The sequence below is a fragment of the Mobula birostris genome, chromosome 4 (genome assembly GCF_030028105.1).
Source record: "Mobula birostris isolate sMobBir1 chromosome 4, sMobBir1.hap1, whole genome shotgun sequence".
NCBI lineage: Eukaryota > Metazoa > Chordata > Chondrichthyes > Myliobatiformes > Myliobatidae > Mobula > Mobula birostris.
The window spans coordinates 43,044,573-43,067,922 of record NC_092373.1 but is presented as its reverse complement, the minus strand read 5'-3'; the positions used below and the strand labels follow the sequence as shown (position 1 = coordinate 43,067,922).

Here is a 23,350-nt window from a genome sequence, read left to right as displayed (position 1 = left end):
CTTAATGAAATCCATATACACTACATCCACTGATCTATCTTCATTAATGTGTTTTGTTACATTCTCAAATAATTCAATCAGGTTCATAAGGCACATCCTGCCCTTGACATTTGTATACATAATTTTATAATCAGTAAATATAATACTGAATCAGTAAATTCAGTAAAATTAATTTTACTCATGAATGAATATAAATGATTCCACAAGACTATTTTGGCAAAGACCAGAGCTGTGCCCATTTGTCTGCTAATCAAAATCCCTCAAAATACCACTTAGATTATCATTATAGCACAATTTGTGGGAGTTTATGTGCATTTGCACATGTCCCAAGTTATAATTGTTTTGAGTGCTAGCAACTTGTTGTGGTAAGACAGAGGTTAGTTCAAAGTCACATCAAAATGTGAATGACCACACAAAAGATGCTGGAGGAATTCAACCGGTCAGACAACATATGAAGGAGAATGAACAGTCAAAGTTTCAGGTTGATACTGTTCATCAGGACTGGAAAGAAAGAGGGGAGATAGCCGGAATAAAAATGTTGGGGGGGGGGGGGAGGAGTAAAGCAAGATCTGGTGGGTGATTGGTGGATCACGATGAAATGGGGAGAGGGAGGTAATAGGCAGGTGAGTGAAAGCAGAGAGTGGAAATGACGTGAGGACTGGTGGAATCAGGAAAGATCAAAAGGCAAGGACAAAGGGGAGTGGTTACCTGAAGTCACAGAAATAGATGTTCATGCAATCAGTCTGGAGGCTACCAAGGCAGAACATGGCCTCTAATTTGTGCCTGGACTCAGGCTGGCAGTGAAGGAGGCTATGGACAGACATGTCGGTGTGGGAATAAAAAGTGGAATTAAAATGGCTGGCCACCAAGAGATCCTGGCTACAATGGCAGATTGGGCAAAGGTGCCTGCCAGCATTCACTGTCCCTTGTACAGTATCTCCAAACTGAGGAAGAGGGAAGGATGTTATAGAGCACACAAAGATGGTAAAGGTTTTAGAGGAGGATTTGTGGGGAATATGTTATGGATATGTTGGCAGGATGAGCAGAGTGTTCTAGTTGCTGAAAAATTTAGAGGTTTGCTTAGTGGACCATTCCTGTCTCTCACACAGTGAGCATTAAGAGGAAAATACATGTATTTATGCATCCCCCTTCATGGCCTTGGGATATCCCAAAAGCTCTTGGGTGCAGTGAAATTATGAAAAGTGCTGAATAAATACCAATTATTCAGGTTTTAGTTTGCTTTTATTTGCTTAGAACAATTTTATTCCTATTTTTTTCTATAAATTTTCTAAAGGCACAAAAGACTTTGGCTTCAAATTCTTCCTTATCCTTGGATGGTATCTTAGCTGTTCATATCTTCTGAAATTGATGGCAACAGTTGAACTTATTGTCTATCATTAACATCTTTTCTGAGCCAATTCAGGAGGTGGTTAAGGACCAGGTATACTGGTGCGTATGGAGTCACACGAAGGACAAATCGGGTAAGAGTAGTATATCTACTTCCCTGTGGGATTAAATGGCAATCTCATAATTTCACATTACCATTCCTGATCATAGCTTTTCCCCCCCAAAATGTATTTGATTACTCGCATTTAACTTAGTAATTGCTATGGTGGGATTCAAACTTTTCTTTCCAAAATCCAGCCTTGATTATACCTCACCATGAGACCTGGCAGATTCAGATGCTCCAACACTAATATCTTACAGCTAGCGAATTCAACATTTTAATAGCAAATGAATTTCAATGTGATTTTCAGTTTGCATCACACTTCTATTTTTCTAATTTATTTTCCTACTAACTCACTTTCTAGGCTTTGGTATACTTTATCTCTGCATTAAAATGTAGAAAAGATGTATTTAAAACAAGGTACCCCCACAGATTCAGTTAACAGTGACATTATAAACTATTTTCAAGGGTCTGCCTTCTATAAATGGCAACGAGACATTTTTATGAGGTAAGAATAAAGGAAAGTAACCGTGAGAAAAGGTTGTAATGGTTAGGAAAAGTATTCTGATACGTTTGAGCTCGCATCAGACTTTCTCTCCGTCTGGGTGATGCTCAACTGAAGGGAGACTTATTAGTCCGAGGGAAAGAGACTGAAGTCAGCTGCAGTACGGAGATGAGTGAAAATGGTGTTTCTGGAGGACATCCCGGACGGGGATAGACCAGAGTTACACAGCCTCCAGGACAAGTGGCAAGAGATTTACTTCAGAAGGTGAAAAATCACGGTCATAAAAGGTAATAAAAAGAATGGTTGTTCTTCAACAAGGCCACTGAGGAAAGATTAACAAGCAGGTCCGGAGAAAGGACAGAACTTTCGATGGGCTCAAGTGAAAGGCTATTTCCTCAGCAGAATTTGTGCTTCGAAGAGTTGGTATCATTCAGCAAACAGAAGCAAGGATTAGCCACAGTTGGATAGTAATTTTAATGTTAATCAAAGGAGAAGTCCAACTTCTGTAACAATTGAGGAAGTTGAGGATTTAACTTCTGAAGGTTTGCACAAAAATAGTACGTCACAAAAAACTTCACTCAGTAAAGGACAGGTTAATTTAATTCACTGCAAAATACCTCAGCAGATATTGCGTTGGACCCCATGTTTGTGACATACATGGCGCTGCTAATAAAAGAATCTGTGTGTAAATTATGAAACCGATCTTTTAATTTACTTATAACTATGTGCTGACTCCACAAAGTTCTGTGTTATTTTGTTGGAGAATTACTATTTTGCTACACTGTTAGTTCACAAAAATAATTACATTCCGTCCACGTGCAATGACAGAGCTGCATGACACTGACAGGGGAAGGGAGTTGTCACCGTCCCTGCCTATGGACGCGCCCGAGGCAGGTCTCCTGCATCGTGAATCACAGGCATATCCCTTATACGTCTGTGAGGGATATGTCGGTCTCTGAGTAACTTCTTACATTCCCACAGGTCGTATTGAAATGGTGAGATAGTTTAGTGGTCCATGAAGTCAGCAATTTCGAGATCACCAATTTCAGTGCCTTTTGTTCTTAGACTGCAATCGAATGCTTCATGGAAGTGGGCAAGCCTTTGTCTTTTCCTATCGTCTGTTTAACTAGTTATCCCGCGCGCTCTGCAGTGATGGACTACCGCCCCAACAAAGAAATTCATCCATTCGGGTACCGAGACATCATGAATCCTATGTGTATATTCATTAAGCTAAGCCATCGGGTACCAATTGTTAAATATAGGCCAGTGTCATGCAATTAATTACCTAATGTATGTCATATGAATTGATTCTATAGGGCGGGAAAAACAGCCAGCACAGAGTACGCCAGCTTTCCATCGTCTTTATCCAAACTTCAGAAGACTTACTCTGATCACATTCCGTGAAGAATTTTTATCATCCACGTTCACGCTCAAAGAGAAGAAAGCCGCTGTGCTGTACACTCCTTGAGATTTATACAAAAGTTCGCCAAAATTCCACGCCGCGCTGTTCCAAGTCCCAATGACATCCCAGCCCCCGCAGTCTTCAATAATCTCCAACATAGGTTTAGCTCCGAGCCGGTCTATCTCCCTCAGATTGATGCAAGACTTGTAAAACTGCTTGACCTTCCTTTCGGCAGACCGCCTGTAATGTCTTTTCACCGGCTGCAGTAGGAGCCGGTGAAGTTTTACTTCGTTCTGCTCGATAATGGTAGTGACCGTCCCGTAACTGAGTTTATCCTCGGGAATTCCGTGTCTCCTCAGCCACCCTCCGCACGAGAAAGTGTAAAAGTCTTTGCAGGGGTCAATGGTGGGGTCGATATTACTCGCAATCAGCCTGGCCGCTCTAGTGAAGGACTTCTTGCGGATACAGTCCTCCCGACAGAGGTTGTCTTGTCCGGTCGCGATGTACTTGAGGACCAGCATGCTCGCCAGTATGATGCAGAGCCCGGTGGCAAAGACTAAACCCGAAAGCAGACAGATTTCCCGCCTGCTCCATCTTGAGTCACGCTTTCTACTTTTGCCGCTCTTGTCATTCTTCCGAGAACTGAGGTGCAGGTTTAGACCATTGTGCAGAGTCCCTGAGCTAAATTTATTAACGTACTTAACTTCCTGAAACTCGTCGTAATGAGCTGTCAGAGAATAAGTCTTCTCCATAGTTTTACAGAAACAACATCAATAAAGTCTCGCTCGAGCTAGTCGGGAAATAAGAGAACTGAGTTGTCCTAACAGCACATCGCTGTTCCTTTAGTGGTGTAGCTGCACCCGCAGTGTAGATTCGCCAGGCTGTAGGAATGAACCCAGGTGGTTTGAGAGCTGGGCTGGACGAGGAGTACCTGCGAGAGCTCTCTGCGCAGCCCAGTTAAGTACTGTTCGCAATGATTGACGGCCGTTCACTTTCCCGTTAATTTCAACCAACGTCCCATTTCCCCCGACTCCACGTCAGAGCGAGAGAAAAGACAACATCATCGCCCGTACAGGAGCCTGTAAATGTAATAGCAGGATGAACTGCACACGTTTAAATTGCGAGCGAAATTTTTCACGTTAGACGTTCAGTGCTGACTGCACAGACAATTTAGATTTGAAAGCAACATGACAGGGAGTGAAAGCATTCTTACAATTTCAAAGAATTGATTAGGCATTTGATTAAAGTATGCGCAAAATATTTTTTAAAATACTAAGTTTTTTTTACTCAGGAAAGGTACTAGAGTTAGACGTCAGCTACGGGGTTCTCGGGCGGAATACCCTTCACATTGACCCGTGTGGGATATACATATGTATATATCACCAATGGATGCTTGGGTGACAATTCCACAGCGCACTACAAACTGGTTACAATAAATTGATGTAACACGCCGTTAAATCTACCATAATTATCAACAAATAGCAAAACCTATGTTCTTCACATATATAATACAGTATGTCTGTCCTTCTAGGGCATTTCATGGAATATCAACTGTGTAGTAAGTACATCATAGAAAACTTTACAGCTTCCAGCCACCTATTGTTTTGGAGGCATTTAGTTGAAAATCAATCTGTAGCTGTAATTATGAAAATGGCATGCATTATTCATAACGCTCGAGATTGTAGTCGCGCTAATTGTTTCTGGTTAATTGACTATGCCTTGATTTAAGCGAGACCACCATCAGTGATCCAAGGGGACGGGTTATCATTTAACTGGCATTAATAACTGGTTACAGCTAGCAGCATTTGCAAATAAAATAGGTTTTCGACTAAGCCTTGATAGCAAAGTCTCTAAACGTGTATTTAAAATTCACATCAATCGTGCTTTGCGAACGAAACCTACTTTCAGAAGCATGACCGTTGGGTTAAAGGATTCCCTCTCCTTGGATTTGGGATCCTCTCTCGAGCAAAGCGAGATGTCATAATGACGTCATCGCTGTTGCTGACCAACAATTGAAGTCACGTGCGTGAACCAAGTTCACCTCTTGTTCCTGTGACTGGATGCAGAGGCAGACAAGTTCGTGGCGATTTCAGCAACAGGTAAACTGGTACTCAGGTTCTGTGGTTTGGGATTGGATTTTGCAATGATGGTCAATCAGTATATGCCCATAAAATAATTAACAACAGGTAATAAACAATACTTAATATTTTATTGCAAAAATGCACAAGATTGTAATTTGCTGATAATATTGACACTCTGGGTGCTATTTTATTAAATTCAGCAGTTTTAAGAATTTATCCCTCGGAACACTCCGGTACAGCCCAGCGTTGGAGTAAAAGAGTAATTTTAAAAACTGCCCCAGGACTTTTCCTTTTCGCTCAGAGTACTACATAATGTAGTTGTTTGCAGACATCCAACAGCAGGTGGCAAAATCACATCTCGACACCAATAATTAACAGTGATTTTCTTTTAGTCGCAGTGCTCACTTGATCTCTTTCTCTACTCACTTAGATATAAGTTTTACTTGGAAGACTGAAAATAATGAGAGAGAATTTCTGTGCACTCAAAAGGGGGTCTCTTAGCCTCCGTAAAGTGCCAGAAGATTGCGTTGGTGAATTAGAGAGACAAATGTTTTTGCGTTCAGTTCAAATCGCTTTAATGGCAAAAGGCTTTTACTTTCAAAATTATTATTTACTAACTCTAATTGAATCAAACTCAATTGCCCTGAAACATAATTTGAATTGCAAATGACTGCGGGCTCAGGCTACACATTCTTTATTTGGTGGCAAGTGGTGTTTTTTTAAAAAAATCTTTCCATAAATAATTATAATAATATTAAAGCTACTCAGTCACGAAACAACGAAAACAAAAGTTGTTTTAAAATGTGACAAATGTATTTCAAGCTGTTCAATGCAACCATAGATCAAATGAAATAATTGCAAGCGTTGAGTGGTGCTGCAGGGGACGTTTTATAAGTGCGGCTCCTCGCGGCACCGTATACTTGAGGTGTAAATCCATGAACTGCAATCAAAGTGCTAACACAAAGCCCTTACTCCACAGAACTAGCGCAGCCACCATTAAAAAAATACTGAACCCGACACTAATGCAATCTTAATCATCCAGTGATAGAACAAAAACGCCGGACACGAGGACAATTGGATAAACCAAAGGTTTACTGGGCATAAGGGAAGGTTTGGATTTATGGCTGGAGACACGATGATGTAAACCATGACCCAATGTCTTGATCTGTTTTGGTTGAGAGCATCACAAGCCAAGCGTTAGCTTGTTCCAATGGGCCATAATTGCTGAAGTGACCAACTTTCATCTATGGAAAGAGTATCACTGAGTCCGCGCTTCTTCCGGTAAATGACTCTTCTCCGGGGTGGGGGGGGGGATGAGTGTGCAAAGTAGTTTTTTTTATATACATTAAGAAACAATTAGTTTTGAAGGAAGAGTTATTACTGGCTGTGATAATTAGGGCAGCTGCCGTTTAGTTTTAGAAAAGGGAGCGAAATTCAATGAGCCTCTCACGATTGAATTTGAGAATACGAAATGTACTGGAATAGAGGTCATCCTGTAGAAACGGAAAGATCGTAGCCCGCTGAAAGTGACAGAGAAGTGAAGCCTTTATATAAGAGCACGAGGAACAGGACTAGACAGTCCGAATAAACCACGTAACTGCCTGGAAGCTAGAGCCCGGGCTAATTTAGTTTTCTTCTGTGTAGTTTGGGGTCTATTTATGAATGAATCATGTGAGACGCGACTGCATTTACTGAGCAGAGAGAGGTCATAAACTGACCCAGGCAAAGAAACAAACTATCCATCGGCATTGTAATAGAGCAGTTGACTGGCAGAGAAGTATTAGTTGGAATACGTTTTATCCATTGTTTTAAACAGCATTAAATTTAATGGATCATGTTGGCCAATACGATAACGTGAATTGCATTACGTTTGGAATTGATCACGCACACATTTCAACGGAGAGAGTAAATAATTTTGCTAAGTGCCTCCACACTTTTAAGTGGGGAAATGCAAGATTTCTTCAATTCCGACAAAAAAAGGAAGAAAAAGCCGGAAAACCTATTTTGAATCAACTGTCCATAATGGGGCCAACCCTCGTGATACTGTATAAGGAAACTGCGCAGAGGGGCGTATGGTGTTGTGTTCCATCATAAGACCATTATACATAGGAACACAATAAGACCACTCAGCCCATCGAATTTGCACCGCTATTTCATCATTACTGATTTATTACTCCTCTCAACCCCATTCTCCTGCCCTTTCCCCATAACCTGTGACGCACTAAGAACCTACCAACAGCCGCCTTAAATAAACTCAGTCACTTGGTCTGCACAGCCATCCGTGCAATGAATTCCACGGATTCACCACCTTCCATCCAAAGAAATTCCTTTTCATCCCTATTGTCCCTCTGTTCTGGGGCTGTGCCCTCTGGTACTAGACTCGCCCACTATAGGAAACATCCTTTCCACATGTAGTCTGCCTAGACCTTTCTATATTCAATAGGATTCAATAAGATACCCCCTCATTCTTTTAAACTTCAGTGAGAACACGTTCAAAGTTATCAAACACTCCTCATAAGGTAACCCTTTCATTCCTGGAAAAATTGTGTGAACCGCCTCTGTATACCCGCTCCAATGTCAACATATCCTTTCTTAGATAATGGGTCTAAAACTTCTCACAATACTCCAAGTGAGGTCTGACCAATGCCTAATAAATCCTTAGCATCATACCCTTGCTTTCATATTCCAGTACTCTCTAAAGGAATGGTAACTTTGCATTTGCCTTCCTTACCACTCAATCTGCAAACTAACCTTAAGGAAGCCCTGCACAAGGATTCCCAAGTCCTTTTGCACCTCTGATTTCTGAATTTTCTCCCTAGTGAGAAAATAGACTGTGCCTTTATTTATTCTTCCAAGATGCATGACAATACACTTCCCTACATTATATTCCATCTGCCACCTCTTTCTCCATTCTTCCAATCTGTGCAAGTCTTTCGGCAATCTCCCTGCTTCCTCAACACTACCTACCCTTCCACCTACCTTTGTATCATCTGCAAATTTGGCTACAAAGCCATCAATTCCATCATCCAAATCGTTGAGATATACTGTGAAAAAAGAAGTCCCAATACTAACCCTTGCAGAACATCACTTCCTTTGTCTGTCCTGCTTGTTATTTCTTCAACGAATTCCAACAGATTTCTCAAACAAGATTTCCCCTTAAGGAAACCATGTTGGCCTTGGCCTACTTTATCAGATGCCCCCAAGTACCACGAAATGTCATTCTTAGTAATGGACTCCAACCATTGAAATCAGGCTAACTGATCTATAATTTCCTTCCTTCTGCCTGTCTCCCTTCTTAAAGAGTGGAGTGACATTTGCAATTTTCCAGTCCTCAGAAGCATTCTAGAATTAAGTGATTCTTGAAAGATCATTACTAATGCCACCACAATCGCTTGAGCTACGTCTTTCAGAACCCTAGCGGGTAATCCATCTGGTCCAGGTGGCTTATCCACCTTCATACCTTTTAGCTTTCAAAGCACCATCTCCTTAGTAACGGTAACTACATTTCCTTCTGCCCCCTGACAATCACAAATTTCTGCTTTACCGCTTGTGTCTACCACAGTGAAGACTGACACAAAATACTTACTAAGATCATCTGCCATTTCTTTGACACCCATTACTATCTCTCCAGCATCATTTTCCAGAGGTCCAATATTTACTCTTGCCTCTTTTTTTTGACTCTTTATATCTCTGAAAAAAACTTTTGGTATGCTCTTTGATATCATCTTTTCTCTTATGCTTTTTTATTGCCTTCAGTTGGTTTATAAAAGCTTCCCAATCTAAATTCCCACTAATTTTTGCTCCATTATGTGTTTTACTTTTATGCTGTCTTTGATTTCCCTTCTCAGCCATGGTATGCATCCTCCCTTTAGATGCATACATCAAGATGTCTTTAATGACTACAGCTCGGCATTCAATAACATCATCCCCTCAAAACTAATCAATAAGCTTCAAGTCCTGGGGCCTCAATAACTCTTTGTGCAATTGGATTCTTGATTTCCTCATGTGCAAACCCCAGTCAATTCAGATTGGCAGCATCTCCTCCATCAGCACAGGTACATCACAGGGCTGTGTCATTAGACCTCTGCTTTACCTGGTTTACACTGATGACTGTGAAACTAAACACTGCTCCAGTGTCATATCTAAGTTTGCCAATGACACCTCTATTGTTGGCAAAATCAAAGGTGGCGATGAATCAGCATATAGGAGAAAGATTGAAAATCCAGCTGAGTGGTGCTATAACAACAACCTCTCACTCAATGTCAGCAAGACCAAGGAGCTGATTATTGACTTCAGGAGGAGGAAACCAGAGGTCCATGAGCCTGTCCTCATTGGGGATCAGAGCTGGGGAGAGTCAGCAACTTTAAATTCCTTGGTGTCATTTCAGAGGATCTCTCCTGCATTTACAAAACATGCATGGCAGGGCATCTTGGAAGAATAAATAAAGTCCTTATGAATGTGTGAAGGTTCAGCATAAGATCTAAAACTTTGATAAACTTCTGTGGATATGTAGTGGAGAGTATAATGGGTGGTTGCTTCATGGCCTGGTATGGAAGCAGTAATGCCCTTGTACAGAAAAAGCTACAAAAAGTAATGGATATGGCCTAGTGCATCATGGGTAAAGCCCTCCCCACCCATTGAACACATCCACATGGAGCACTTTTGCAGGAAAGCAGCATCGTTATCAAGAACCAGCACAATCCATGCCCTGCTCTCTTATCACTGCTCCAATCAGGAGAGTCTTAGGTTCAGGAACCCTCAACCATCAAGGTCTTGAAACAGAGGGGATAACTTCATTCAACTTCACTCACCCCATCACTGTTGTCTGCCCTTTTAGGTGTGGTCTTTCATTGATTCTATTGCGTTTCTTGTACTTACTGTGATTGCCCACAAGAAAAGGAATTTCAGGATTGTAGATGGTGACATATATATACTTTGATAATAAATTTCCTTTAAACGTTAAATGCTTCTTCATCTTTGGAATGTATCTATCCTGTGCCTTTTAAATTGCCCCAGAAACTCCAACCACTGCTGCTCTGCCATCATCACTGTAAGAGTACCCTTCCAAGCAACTTTGGCCATTTCCTCCCTCATGCCTCTGTAATTCCCTTTACTCCACTATAAAACTGATAAATCTGAATGTACCTGCTCCCTTTCAAGCTGCTGGGTGAATTCTGCAAAGTGAGAAATCAATAATGTTTTAAATGGCTGAGAAAGGGGAGAGGTGAAGGAAGAAAGGAAGTGTCTGTAGGAGGGCAGGGGGAATGAAGAATGACAAAAGTGACATTGATGCTAGTTGAGAGAGTGGCAGCAACCATGGGAACGGCTAAGAAGGACCATTCCCATGGTCTGGGGCAGGTGGATGAGAATGGAGAGAGAGAAAAGAACTGCTGGAACAGTGAAGTAAAACAGTGCAGTTCCTGGAAATTTAAAATGTGATTGTTGAGAATACTTAGAAGATTGGGCAGCATTTATGCAGAGAGGAAAAAAAACTTAATGTTTCATGGTCTGATTACCTTTCATCAGAAGTGACCATTTCTGATACCAAGTGGAAAAGCTGGTTATCTGAAGTTATTGAATTCAGCATTGAGTGCTCCGGGTTGTAACATGCCTGGGCAAAAGCTGACATGCCTGTCCTTGAGCTAAAGGTGTATGAGAATGGACCACCACTGGGTCTCTCAATCTCTGCTTGTCTCCATTCTGTTAATATTCACCTGTCGGTCTCATCAGTTCTCCTCCTTTGCAACTTAAGATGTGATTAATTTCTGAATTTACTCACTTCTGATGAAAAGTCCCCAACATGCAACTGCATCATAAGCTGCTTCTCTATCCACAAATGCAGCTTTATCTGCAATTTCCATTTTTCTTTCAAGTTTCTAACTACTGTAGCTAATTTGCCTTATGTTTGAGCCACCTAAATAATGCTAATACCATAATAAAAGCATTTGAATCTTGTTGTTAAATCTTGTCTCTGGAGTCCTTTTCCTTGGTCGTGGTCATTATTTTCCAAGATCGACCCTTCTTTGTCTGGTTTGCGGCTCCTGCTGCAGAGACAGTTGTACATGGGGTTTGGGATTGAGTGGACAGTAGGACACCTGGGAGCTGCTGGGAGCAGCCATGACAGTGTCTGAGAAGGAGCAAGACTGGCAGAAACAGGAGCAGCTCAGAGGGTCCAGCAAAATTGGTAATTTCCACAACATTGCAATTTAGATCAGACTTTCTACACCATTGATAAAAACACTCCTGGATAATCCCTTCCACTGAAAGCTGCACAAAATAAAGCCAGAATTGGAATCAGGTTAATTATCACTGACGTACATCCTGAAATCTGTTGCTCTGTGACAGCAATGCAGTGCAAGACATTAAATATATTATAAATTAAAATAAGAGACATATAATAAAAAATTAAATAAGTAATGCAAAAAGAAAGCAAAACGAGTGAGATAGTGTTCATGGGTTCATTGTCCATTCAGAAATCTGATGGCGGAGAGGAAGATGCTGTTCCTAAAAATGTCGAGTGTGTGCCTTGAGGCTCCTGTACCTGCTCTCTGGTGGAAGTAATGAGAGGAGGACATGTCTTGGGCAGTGGAAGTCCTTAATGATGGATGGCGCATTTATGAGGTGTCGTCTTTCGAAGATGTTCTTGATGGTGGAGGGCTGGTGCCCATGATGGAGCTGGCTGAGTTTACAACCCTGTCACTATGCCGCTCAGATTCGGAGAAGTTTATTGGAATCAAAGACCCTAAAGTAGTGTACGTCACTGGTCACAGAATCCCTAAAGCACAGTGGTGAATGCTACTTACACAAGCCCTAAACCAGTGTGACAGGAGATGGAAAATCGCCCCTTCTTAGAATGATCTACCTACTGCCCATTACACCACTGGCATTTAGGGCATCAATGAAGGTCCTTCATCTCTGGCAGTGTTTAGGACTTCCTTCCTCGTGTCAGTAACTTGTTTTTCACTACTGTCAGTCATGCCAGTTCCAAGTGGAGACTCAGGAATACCTTCACCCACTCAGATGTAGAAGGATTCTTCATTGCTGTTTTGGTAACAGTTTTGTTTGCTAGTCAGGGTTGTTAGCCATGAGCCGAACCCCCAGACCTGGAGGACCGGTGGATCACACTTAGTCTTGCTCCTGCTCTTTGACTTGTTTAGCATGGGTGACCCTACCAAAAGCCAAAGCACAAAGCCCTGACTCCAGCCAACATAGCTCTCCAGGTCATTGAGGCATGCCAACCTCTAAACCCTATGACAAGTTTGTGGTCCTCTTGGAGATTATTAGAATGAGTATCTGCATATGTATGTACCTGTCGAGGTAAAATAATTTTTGTTAAAAGTAAACCATATTTTCACTGGGCAATTGAGAACACCTTCAATATTTAGAATTTCAGCAGCTGATTGTTTGAGAGACAAATGCCATAGTTGGAGAATACATTGTACTTATCAGCATTACTACCACCTTGTCATCATTTCCTATGTGAGAGATTATACATTGTTAAATACAAATGGCATCTGTATCTGTCTTGTTCCATTATGTATATCTATCATGAATGAGTTTGTCCTCAAGGAAGACATACAGATGTCAGCAAGTGGCATTAATCACAGCTACACCACAAGTACTTTAACAACATTCATAAAAATAGATAGGTAATCCATTTCTGCAATTTATTGCTTGCGTTCCAACTGTTGTATGAATCGTGTACCCTTACTCTTAAGAAGAATTTGGACTGCACATTTAAAATGCATCATAAAATGCTCCCTCTTAGGAGAGAATGGAAATCAAATTTTGCAACTAAATGGAATAAGTGGTAAATAAAATGTTTAATGATTTGGATGACTGATAAAGCTCATCCATCATGCTTGAATTGGCAAATTTGACATGGATAACATATGAATCATAATAAGATTATGTAAATGTAAGAATCTGAAGACATATTCTGTTGATTAGATCTATTTTGTATATTAAGTGCTGGAAGTTTTAAGGAATGTCGCGTGTAGGACCTAGAAGACAAAAAAGATCAATTTATCTTATATTCTTGAGCAAAATTTAACACATGGTTGGTTTACATTCTTAACATTGAATAGGATAAAATGCTCAAAAATATTTACAAGTTTGGATATAATGCTACATTTTAATCAATACGTTTAAATATGAAATCCATACAAGGTTGTTAATTTGAAGTGTGATGTGCCACTTATGTTTGTCCCTTGTTTAGTCTTATATAAGAGATCTGCAGCTTTAATTCGAGCAGTCACTAAACATAAAAGCATGACGAAAGGTCAATATTTGAGTCAGACAGGCACTTAGGAACGAATAACTAACCACCATTACTCTGACAACTGCATTTTTTCACAGATGATTGAATCAAGCTAATTAAAACGAGTGATTTCCTCTGAGAACCAGCAGGACATTAGAAAAGCTGCCACTTACCAGATTTATTTTCAGGTAAATGATTCAGATGGTGTTTAGCGCTTCGACATTAGCAGGTTACACTCTGTTACATCTTTACAGCATCGCGATGCAGTGTCCATTTATTCTAACAATTGCTATCTTTTTATGACAGCTTTGTTGCATTCCTATGTACCAGTTTAAAGATGCGATCAGTGAAACTGATATCACTAATAAATTATCATAGTGTATTCTCAGTCATTGTGAACAAGTTACTGTATTTAGAATCCAGTGAGATTCATTCAAAAGTCTTATAATCACTGAGTGAAAAGTTAAGGCATTATTGATTATCCTGATACTTAAATCTCATCAATAAAAATTCTTGATGTTTGGAAATTAAGAGAGTTAAACTACTGGGCTTTGCGATCAAGGGATTACAGATATTTTATGCTTGTTCTCCTTGGAATGCCAATGGCCAATAATTGATCAACTATCTAAAATTATCTAATGATATCCAAGTGACATCTGTATGGTACTGGCCATCTTTAAACTGGCACATTATAGATCCTCTAAAGAGTACCCATGAGAAACTGTAAAATTAAATGTAGTGGATTTTATGAATATGACAAATAATGAAAGCTAGTTTACTGCAATATCACCTTTTGGTGTCAGATGCAAATAAAATATTAAAAGGATATTTACCATTGTAATATTTATTCTGACAATTGATGTGTGCATCTTAAATAAAACAATGAATGCAACAGAATGAGCTAGTCAGTATCTGTAGAAAGAAAAGATTAGTTAACATAATTAGTAGATTAATGTAGAAATGAAAATAGTAAAGCAACTATACGGAAAAAGAGAAAAGAATCAATAGTTGCATACCAGAGAGTATTACTTTGAATAATCTGTGATAGTTTAAAATCAATTGAAGAAATTATTAGCAAATATGACTTTAGCAAGATGTTGAAAGTGTTTTAAAAATGTATTGAGATGGTCAAGGTCCATGCTAAGGAAAAGCAGGTGTTCAAATAAATGAAAGCAACGCTGGCAAATGGTTGGTTGAAATTCATTCTGACTGTTGGAAGGATGCTGTGGGTATGTGCAGCTGTTTTAAGAAAGCTTTATTTGTCACGTGTATATCAAAACATCGAAACATCGATAGGTGTCATTTTTTCATTGAATGTCTCGATGTACATGTGACAAATAAAGCTAATCTTCCTTAAAATAACTCTCCTACTCCTTTAAGAAAAATGCTAAAGTAAGACATTTTCCTAAACACCAAAAACAGCGAAATATCAAGTAATGTACCAAAGACTAAAAGAAAACTGAATTTATTAGAATAATCGGGATTAAAAACTGAATGAAATACAAAAATAACATGATAAGGTCTGTAATAGGTCCTGTTTAGGACTTATTGTAACCTTTTAAAGGGATTTGTGATTGCAGACGAACACAAAAAAGATGGAATAATACAAGTGCATTTTATGGATCCTGTGTGTTCCCACAACTTTTATTCACCATTTATTTCCCTGAAAGTGGACAGAGGAACTCCTGGATGGATATCTCAAGCAAAAGTGCCCAGTACTGACAGATGGAAACGTCTCATCACATGTATGATGGTAATTGAGCTATAGAGATGCTATCTGACCTGGTAAGCATCTCCAGCAATTTCTGGGATTTTTTTCTAGGAATCAGAATCAGGTTTAATATCTCTAGCATATATCGTGAAATTTGTTGTTTTACGGCAGCAGTACATTGCCATACATAATAATAAAAACTATAAATAAAAATAAGAAATGTATAGAAAAGAAAATTATATTAAATAAGTCGTGCAGAAAGAGGAGAAAAACACTGAGGTGGAGTTCATGGGTTCATTGTCCATTCAGTAATAGGATGGGACAGTGTATAAGATGATGGGGGCATTGATTGTGTGGATAGCCAGAGGCTTTTTCCCAGGACTGACATGGCTAACATGAGGGGGCATAGTTTTAAGGTGCTTGGAAATAGGTACAGAGGGGATATCAGGGGTAAGTTTTTCACACAGAGAGTGGGGGGTGCGTGGAATGCATTGCCAGTGCTGCTGGTGGAAGCGGATACAATAGGGTCTTTTAAGAGCCTCTTGGATAGGTACATGGAGCTTAGGACTATGCGCTAGGGAAATTCTAGGTGGTTTCTAGAGTAGGTTACATGGTCGACACAACATTGTGGGCCGAAGGGCCTGTAACATGCTGTAGATTTCTACGTTCTTTGTTTGAACAGGAAGAAGCTGTTCTTGAAACATTGAGAGTATGTCTTCAGGAACCCGTGCCTCCATCTTGATAGTAGCAATGAGAAGGGGGTCCTTAGGGATGGAAGCTGCCTTTTTTAGGAATCACCTTTTGAAGGTGTCCTGAATGCTGGGGAGGCTAGTGCTCATGATGGAACTCACAGAGTTTATAACTTTCTGCAGTTTTTTCCAATCCTGTGCAGTGTCCCCCACCCCCAGACGGTGATGCAATCAGTTGGAATGCTCTCCATGGTACATGGTGTGCCTTTGGTGACATACCAACTCTCTTCAAACTCCTAATGAAATATAGCTGCTGTCATGCCTTCTTTGTAATTGCATCAATGCGTTGGGCCCAGGATAGATCCTTAGAGATATCTACATTCAGGAACTTGAAACCACTCACTCTTTCTACTGCTGATCCCTTGATAAAGACTGGTGTGTGTTCCCTCAACATTCCCTTCCTGGAGTCTACAATCAACTCCTTGGTCTTACTGAGATTGAGTGCAAGGTTGTTGCTGTGAAACCACTCAACCAGCTGACCTAATTCACTCCTGTACCCTTCCTCGTCGTCTGAGATTCTGCCAACAATAGTCGTGTCATTGGCAAATTTATAGATGGCGTTTGAGCTGTGCTTAGCCACACAATCGAGAGAGTGGAGCAGTGCGGTGGGCACACATTCTAGGGTTGCGCCGGTGTTGATAGTTAGTGGGGAAGGGATGTTATTTTTGATCCACACAGACTGTGGTCTCCCAATGAGGAAATCAAGGATCCAGTTGCAGAGGGAGGTACAGAGGTGCCGATTTTGGATCATATCTTGCTGATTAAAATTGCGGGCACGATTGCGTTGGATGCTGAGCTGTAGCTGCTAAGTTAACAAATTTCCCAGCGCATGCCGGTGATAATAGACTTGAGGCTGATAAACAGCCGCCTGTCATAGATATTGCTACTGTCCAGGTGATCCAAGACCAAGTGTAGAGCCAGTGGGATTTCACCTCCTGTAGATCTATTGCGGAAATAGACAAAATGCAATGGGTCCAGGTCCTTGCTTAGGCAGGAGTTGATTCTAACCATGGCCAACCTATCAAACCACTTCATCACAGTAGATGTGAGTGCCACTAGATGATAGTCCTCCATCTGTGTTGTTGTTTTTTTGCTTTTCTCTTTACAAATATTGACTTGAAATTATTTAAAATAATTAGTAATATACATAATATATGTGTGCAATTCCAGTCAATGCCCAGAGCTTCTGGTGACCTTAAAACTGCAAGCTGAAGGCCATTCAGTCCCTCGTGGCCATGGCGGCTGACAAAGAACTTCAGAGAATAACCCACCCCTCCCGTCCATCCATTCTCAGTTTCCTGGGTTACAACACATTACATCTTTTTGATGATTTGTTCACAAAATGTCAACATCAATAGAAAGGTCAATATTTAATGTTCATTGCTAATGGTCTCTCTGAACAGAGAAGATCAATTAGCACCTGTGAAGATGGTTAAGAATCAACCACAAGGCAAACCTGATGCATAACAGACAAATTAGAGCCAATAGTCAAATAGCAGGTGTTCTTTTTAAGAGCTGCAGGGCCGACGGTCTTGTAAAGTTGATTGTGAATCAAGCGGATTATCGGCACCCAATTGCCCACCATTGAGAACATCTACCATAAACACAGCCTGGGCAGGGCGAAAAGCATTTTCAGGGATGCATCTCACTCTAACCATGGACTTTTTACTCTCCTCCCATCCAGTAGGTGCTACAGGAGCCTCCGCTCCTGCACCAGCAGGCACAGGAAAAGCTTCTTCCCTGAGGCTGTGACACTGCTGAAACTCACATCACAGCGCTAAGCAGTATTGCATCCATATTGTACTGTCTGAGTACTTTTATATTTGTGTGCTGTAGCACTTTTTTATTCGCAGTTATTTTGTAAATAACACTATTCTTTGCATTTCTGGTCAGATGCTGAAAGCATTTCATTGGCTTTGTATCTGTACTCGGCACAATGACAATAAAGTTGAATCTAATCGAATCTAATCTAATCTAATCTAAATCATGATCAGTGGCCTGTACCACAGCAGAAGATATTACTGTGCATCACATGCATGTAGAATATGCAGGGATGAAGTGGATAATCGTGCAATCTCTATTCATTTCTCCTCTGTGCGACAGATTCATGTATATTCTGTGTAACTGACACGTTTTTCCTGAAATTTACTTCCTGTACCTCAGCTACATATAACTTGTTTAACTGAAACTAAGCAATTATCTCACTATTTGTTTTTGTTTTTTTTTAAAAAAGGTCTCACTATTTCCAGATACTTTTCCATCACAGTGGGTGTTAATTCAACTGGAAAAATTATTTCTCTTGATTAAATGATAACTCAAAATGAAGAGTGAGTTTCATTGAGCAAGGCCATGATGTGATTTTTCTGTCAGTAGTTAACTGCCTGGGAAGAACAGTTGGTGAGCTGCCTAAGGCATATAGGGGTTGTCCACAGGCTACAACAGGGCTCTGTTCCTGAGAACTGTTTCAGACAGTTTGTTTGTCAGAAATGTAGTCACCCAGCAATATATTAAAGTAAAAACGTAGGCTAACCAAGGGCAAAATGTATTTTTTTGAAGTTTAGAGATAAAACAGTGCAACAGGCCCTTCTAGCTCATGAGCTTGCACCACCCAGTTACACCCAATTGACCTGCTCACCTGTACGTCTTTGGAATGTGGGAGGAAATTGAAGCACCTGGACGAAAGACACCTGGTCATGGGGACGAAGTACAAACTGCTTACAGTATGCGGAGGGCACCCCAGTTAATCCAGGGTGTTGAATTATTCAGATTCTCTGCAAGATGCAATGAATTTGCTGCAAGTAGTGTTCCCACACAGCAGAGGATACGCACTGGCTGAAACTTCCCACTCGTCTTCCAAATGCTGGCTTGTATGCTCTGGCTGTAGGTTGGGTGTTTGTAACCTGAGTGGTAACAATAGTCAAAATAGTTTCAAATAAAGACAATGGCCCAAAATTTGAAGTGGAACTCTCAGGGCTCAGCAGTGTAAAATGTGGATACCATGTGGTGTTTACACACTTGAGGTTAAAAGCAGAAATCTGCTCATAATACACTTTAACTCTGAAAGTTTCACAAATTCACACTTTGAGATGCATTCAATAATTTATTCAATGCTTTAAAATGTATTGCAAATTTTTACATCTCATTTTCACTTTAAGAGTCTTTAAATATTAAAGTATTTTGAATGTGTAATTAGATTTTAGTAGCAATTGAACCACAACTACTGCTGAGCTTCTTTGCTGGACCTGAAAAGATAGTTTTACCTGTGTGATGATCATTCTATCAGAAATAGCAATTTATATTGTGCATCCACTTACGTCCCGCTGATCCCAAATCCTGGCTGTCCTTGAAATACATTTGGGCACTGCATCATTCCCATGAATATAGGATCCTCAGGCCCACCTACCATTCCACCTGGACTCACCCCGCAAATATGCGGTAACAGTCCTTGAGTATTGGTTAACTTCTCATAGAAGCGTAATTCTTTTATGAATGTCAACATTAACTTGTTGATTAGTTTTAGGTTATTAATTTATTATTATTGTCACATGTACCAAGGTGCAGTGAAAAGCTTGTCTTGCATACCGTTCATACAGATCAAATCATTACGCAGTGCACTAAGGTAGAAAAGGTAAAACAATAACAATGTAGATTAGGGTGAAAAGGCTGCTGAAAAGTGTAGTGCAGGTAAATGATGAAGTGCAAGATCACAATGAGGTAGATAGATTGTGAAGCCATCTAATCGTACAAGAGCTCTTTTCAGGAGTCTGATAACAGTGGGGTAGAAGCTGTCCTTGAGCCTGGTTGTACATGATTTCAGGCGTTTGTATCTTCTCTCCAATGGGAAAAGTGAGAAGAGAAAGTGTGTTTTTTTTTTAATTACACTGGCTGTTTTACTGAGGCAGTGAGAAGTCTAGACAGAGTCCAGAGAAGGGCGGCTGTTTCTGTGAGGCACTGAGCTATGACCACCACTCTCTCTGCAGTTTCTCGTGGTTGTGTTCAGAGCAGTTGCCTTTTGAAGCTGTTCTGCATCCAGACAGAACACTTCCTATGGTGCATTGATAAAAAAGCGGTAAGAGTCAATGGGGACATGCCCAATTCCTTTAGCCTTCTGAGGAGGTAGCACCTTGGTGAGTTTTCTTGTCTGTTTCACCAACATTAATCCTTATGACCTGGGTCCAGCCACAATGCGTTAGGACTGAATGTGGTAGCTGGCAGTGCTAGTCTTTCATTATAATTAAACACTTCCAGTTCAAACTAGTTTTCCATTTTCCCAGATGATGAAATGCCTTCAATTTCAAAAGTTAACTCTTTCTTTTTCCAGAGATTCTGCTGAGTTTCTCTAGTCTTTCCTAGTTATTTCAGATTCTTAAAATTCAGCTCTCTAGCATCTGCGGCCTTTTGTCTTTTGAACCAAAAATAAACCATTATGCAACATTTTTGCCAGTTAGCCAGGTGATATTATTTTTAATAAGGTTTGTATTGTGAACCAGGAAGTACTTATTGGCATACTGCATTCAGAATCAGATTATGAGAGATAAGAGATAAAACAATAGTGTAGAGTTAACTTGAATTTAACTCCTTTGGACAGCAAAGATGCATACACTAGGATGTTGTTTATCGACTGCAGCTCAGCATTCAATACCATCATCCCCTCAGAACTAATCAATAAGCTTTAAGACCTTGGACTCAATACCTCCTTGTGCAATTAGATCGTTGATTTCCTCACTTGCAGACCCCAGTCAGGTTGGATTGGTAACAACGTCTCCTCCGCAATCTCCAACAATACAGGTGCACCATGAGGCTGTGTGCCTAGCCCCCTGCTCTACTCGCTTTATACTTGTGACTGTGAGGTTAACCATAGCTCCAAGGCCAGATTTAAGTTTACTGGTAACACCACTGCCATTGGCTGATTCAAGGTTGGTGCATATAGGAGGGAGATTGAAGATCTGGCTGAATAGTGCCACAACTCTCACTCAATATCAGCAAGACCATGGAGCTGATTATTGACTTCGGGAGGAGGAAACCGGAGGTGTATGAGCCAGTCTTCATTAGGGGATCAGAGGTGGAGAGGGCCAGCACGTTAAATTCCTCAGTGCTATCATTTCCGAGGACCTGTCCTGGACCCAGCACGTAAACACAATTACAAAGTAAGCATAGCACCATCTCTACTTCCTTAGAAGTTTGTAAAGATTTGGCATGACACCTATAACTTTGACAAATTTCTATAGATGTGTGGGTGGAGAGTTTATTAACTGGTTGCATCACAGCCTGGTATGGAAACAGTAATGCTCTGGAATGGAAACTCCTACAAAAGGTAATGGATATGGCCCAGTCCATCACAGGTCAAGCCTTCCCCACCATTGAGCATATTTACACAGAGCACTGTTGCAGGAAAGTGTCATCATTATCAAGGACTCCCACCTCTCAGGCCATGCTCTTTTCCCGTTGCTGCCATCAGGAAGAAGGTACAGGAGCCTACGGACCCACACCACCAGGCTCAGGAAGTTACTAACCCTCAGTCATCAGGCTCTTGAACCAAAGGGGATAACTTCACTCAACTTCACTTGCCCCATCATTGAAATGTTCCCACAACCTGAGGACTCTCTTTCGAGAACTCTTCATCTCGGTCTCAATATTTATTGCTTATTTATTTATTATCCATTCTGTTGGGTACAGTCGTTCATTGATTCTATTGTGTTTCATGGATTTACTGAGCTAACCCACAAGAAAACAGATCTCAGGGTCGTATATAGTGACATATATGTATTTTGATAATAAATCTGCTTTGAACTTTGAGCTTCCCAGTGCTTTATGAAATCTGCATCCTGTACTGCCTCTCTGTGTTTTTGCTGAGATATTTCTAAACTAAAGATGTTCTCTCACTGTTGTTGGAGCCATGAATCTCGTTAACCTGCCAGTCCCACTGAACGCTGAGAAGCCTCACAGGGTAGATGTTTCTAGTGATGGGAGAGGCTAGCACTGGAGGGCCGAGCTTTAGAAGAAAAGGGTGTCTCTTTAGAAAAGAAATGAGGGGAATTTCTTCAGCCAAAGTGGTGAATCTGTGGGACTTGTTGCCATAGGTGGCTGTGGAGGCCAAGTCTTTGGGAATATTTGATATTAGAAAATAAAGCATGTTCATCTATTTTTGAACTCTGTAAATGTTGAAACAACTGATAACTTTTAAAGGTCTCAACTATTTTCTCTGAGCTCAGTGGCATCCAGCCCAATTCAACACAATGACATTCCATTCAGTGGAGACACAGGAGACACGGATGTTGCAATCTGGGCCACCAGGTCCATGTTCCTCCAAATCCCATTCAGTGTCTATATTTGAATAATTGACCATGGTCTATCAATTATCTGCAATGCAGATTACAAAACTAGTCACACAGTATGTGTTTTATTGAATGTGGTTTGAATCCTTCTTTAACAGTGCTTGTACATGAGAAAGGAGCTGTAATGAATCACTTAGCTGCCCAAACCTGCTCCATCATACAATTAGGCTGTGACTGATGTCTACCTCAGTGCCCCTTCACAGCGTTATTCCCATAATCCAGAAGTCTATTGATCTATGCTTTGATTGTACACAATGACCGAGCCTTCATAACCCTCTGAAGTTGAGAATTCTAAAAGTTCATCATTCTCTGAGTCAAAACTTACTCTTCATCTCAATCCAGTCAATCTATTCCTGATTCTAAAACTGTGTCTCCAGATCCTGAACTCATCAGTGGAAACATTCTCTTTGCATCTCACTCACAAGCCCTTTAAGTATTTTGTATGTTTTGATGAGATCTCCTCTCACTCATCTTAGGATTTAGAGAATACAGGCTCAATCCACCCTTTCTCTCTTCTTACAGTGAAGTTACCAACCCCGGCATCAAGTTTGTGAACTTTCGTTGTACTCCCTTCTTAGACAAGGAGACCAGAGTGGTTCGGCGTGCACTAGTGATCTTAGCAAGACCCCATAAAATAACATTAGCTTATTTCTGTATTCAAATTATCTATTAGTAAATGCTGTCATACCAATTGCCCTCACTACTTGCTGCATCTGCATCTTGGACATTGACTCCAAGGTCTCTTTGAATATTAATACTACTCAAATTCTCACTATCAGATATTCCACTTTTATGTTATGTGTATTGAAGTGGATAGCACCATATTTTTCAAGATTATATTTCCTTTGTTCTGTTCTTCC

At 40.5% G+C, this 23,350-nt stretch overlaps 1 protein-coding gene across 1 annotated transcript in view; it reads right to left on the bottom strand.

Moving 5' to 3' along the window:
* LOC140195895 (endothelin-converting enzyme-like 1) overlaps positions 1-4,257 on the bottom strand; it is a 117,743-nt gene extending 113,486 nt beyond the window's left edge. Inside the window, exon 1 of the mRNA XM_072254551.1 lies at positions 3,339-4,257. Within this exon, the coding sequence (XP_072110652.1) occupies positions 3,339-4,106 (768 nt within the window). The 5' untranslated portion in view covers positions 4,107-4,257. The remainder of the gene's footprint in view (positions 1-3,338) is intronic.
* Positions 4,258-23,350: the final 19,093 nt, after the last annotated feature.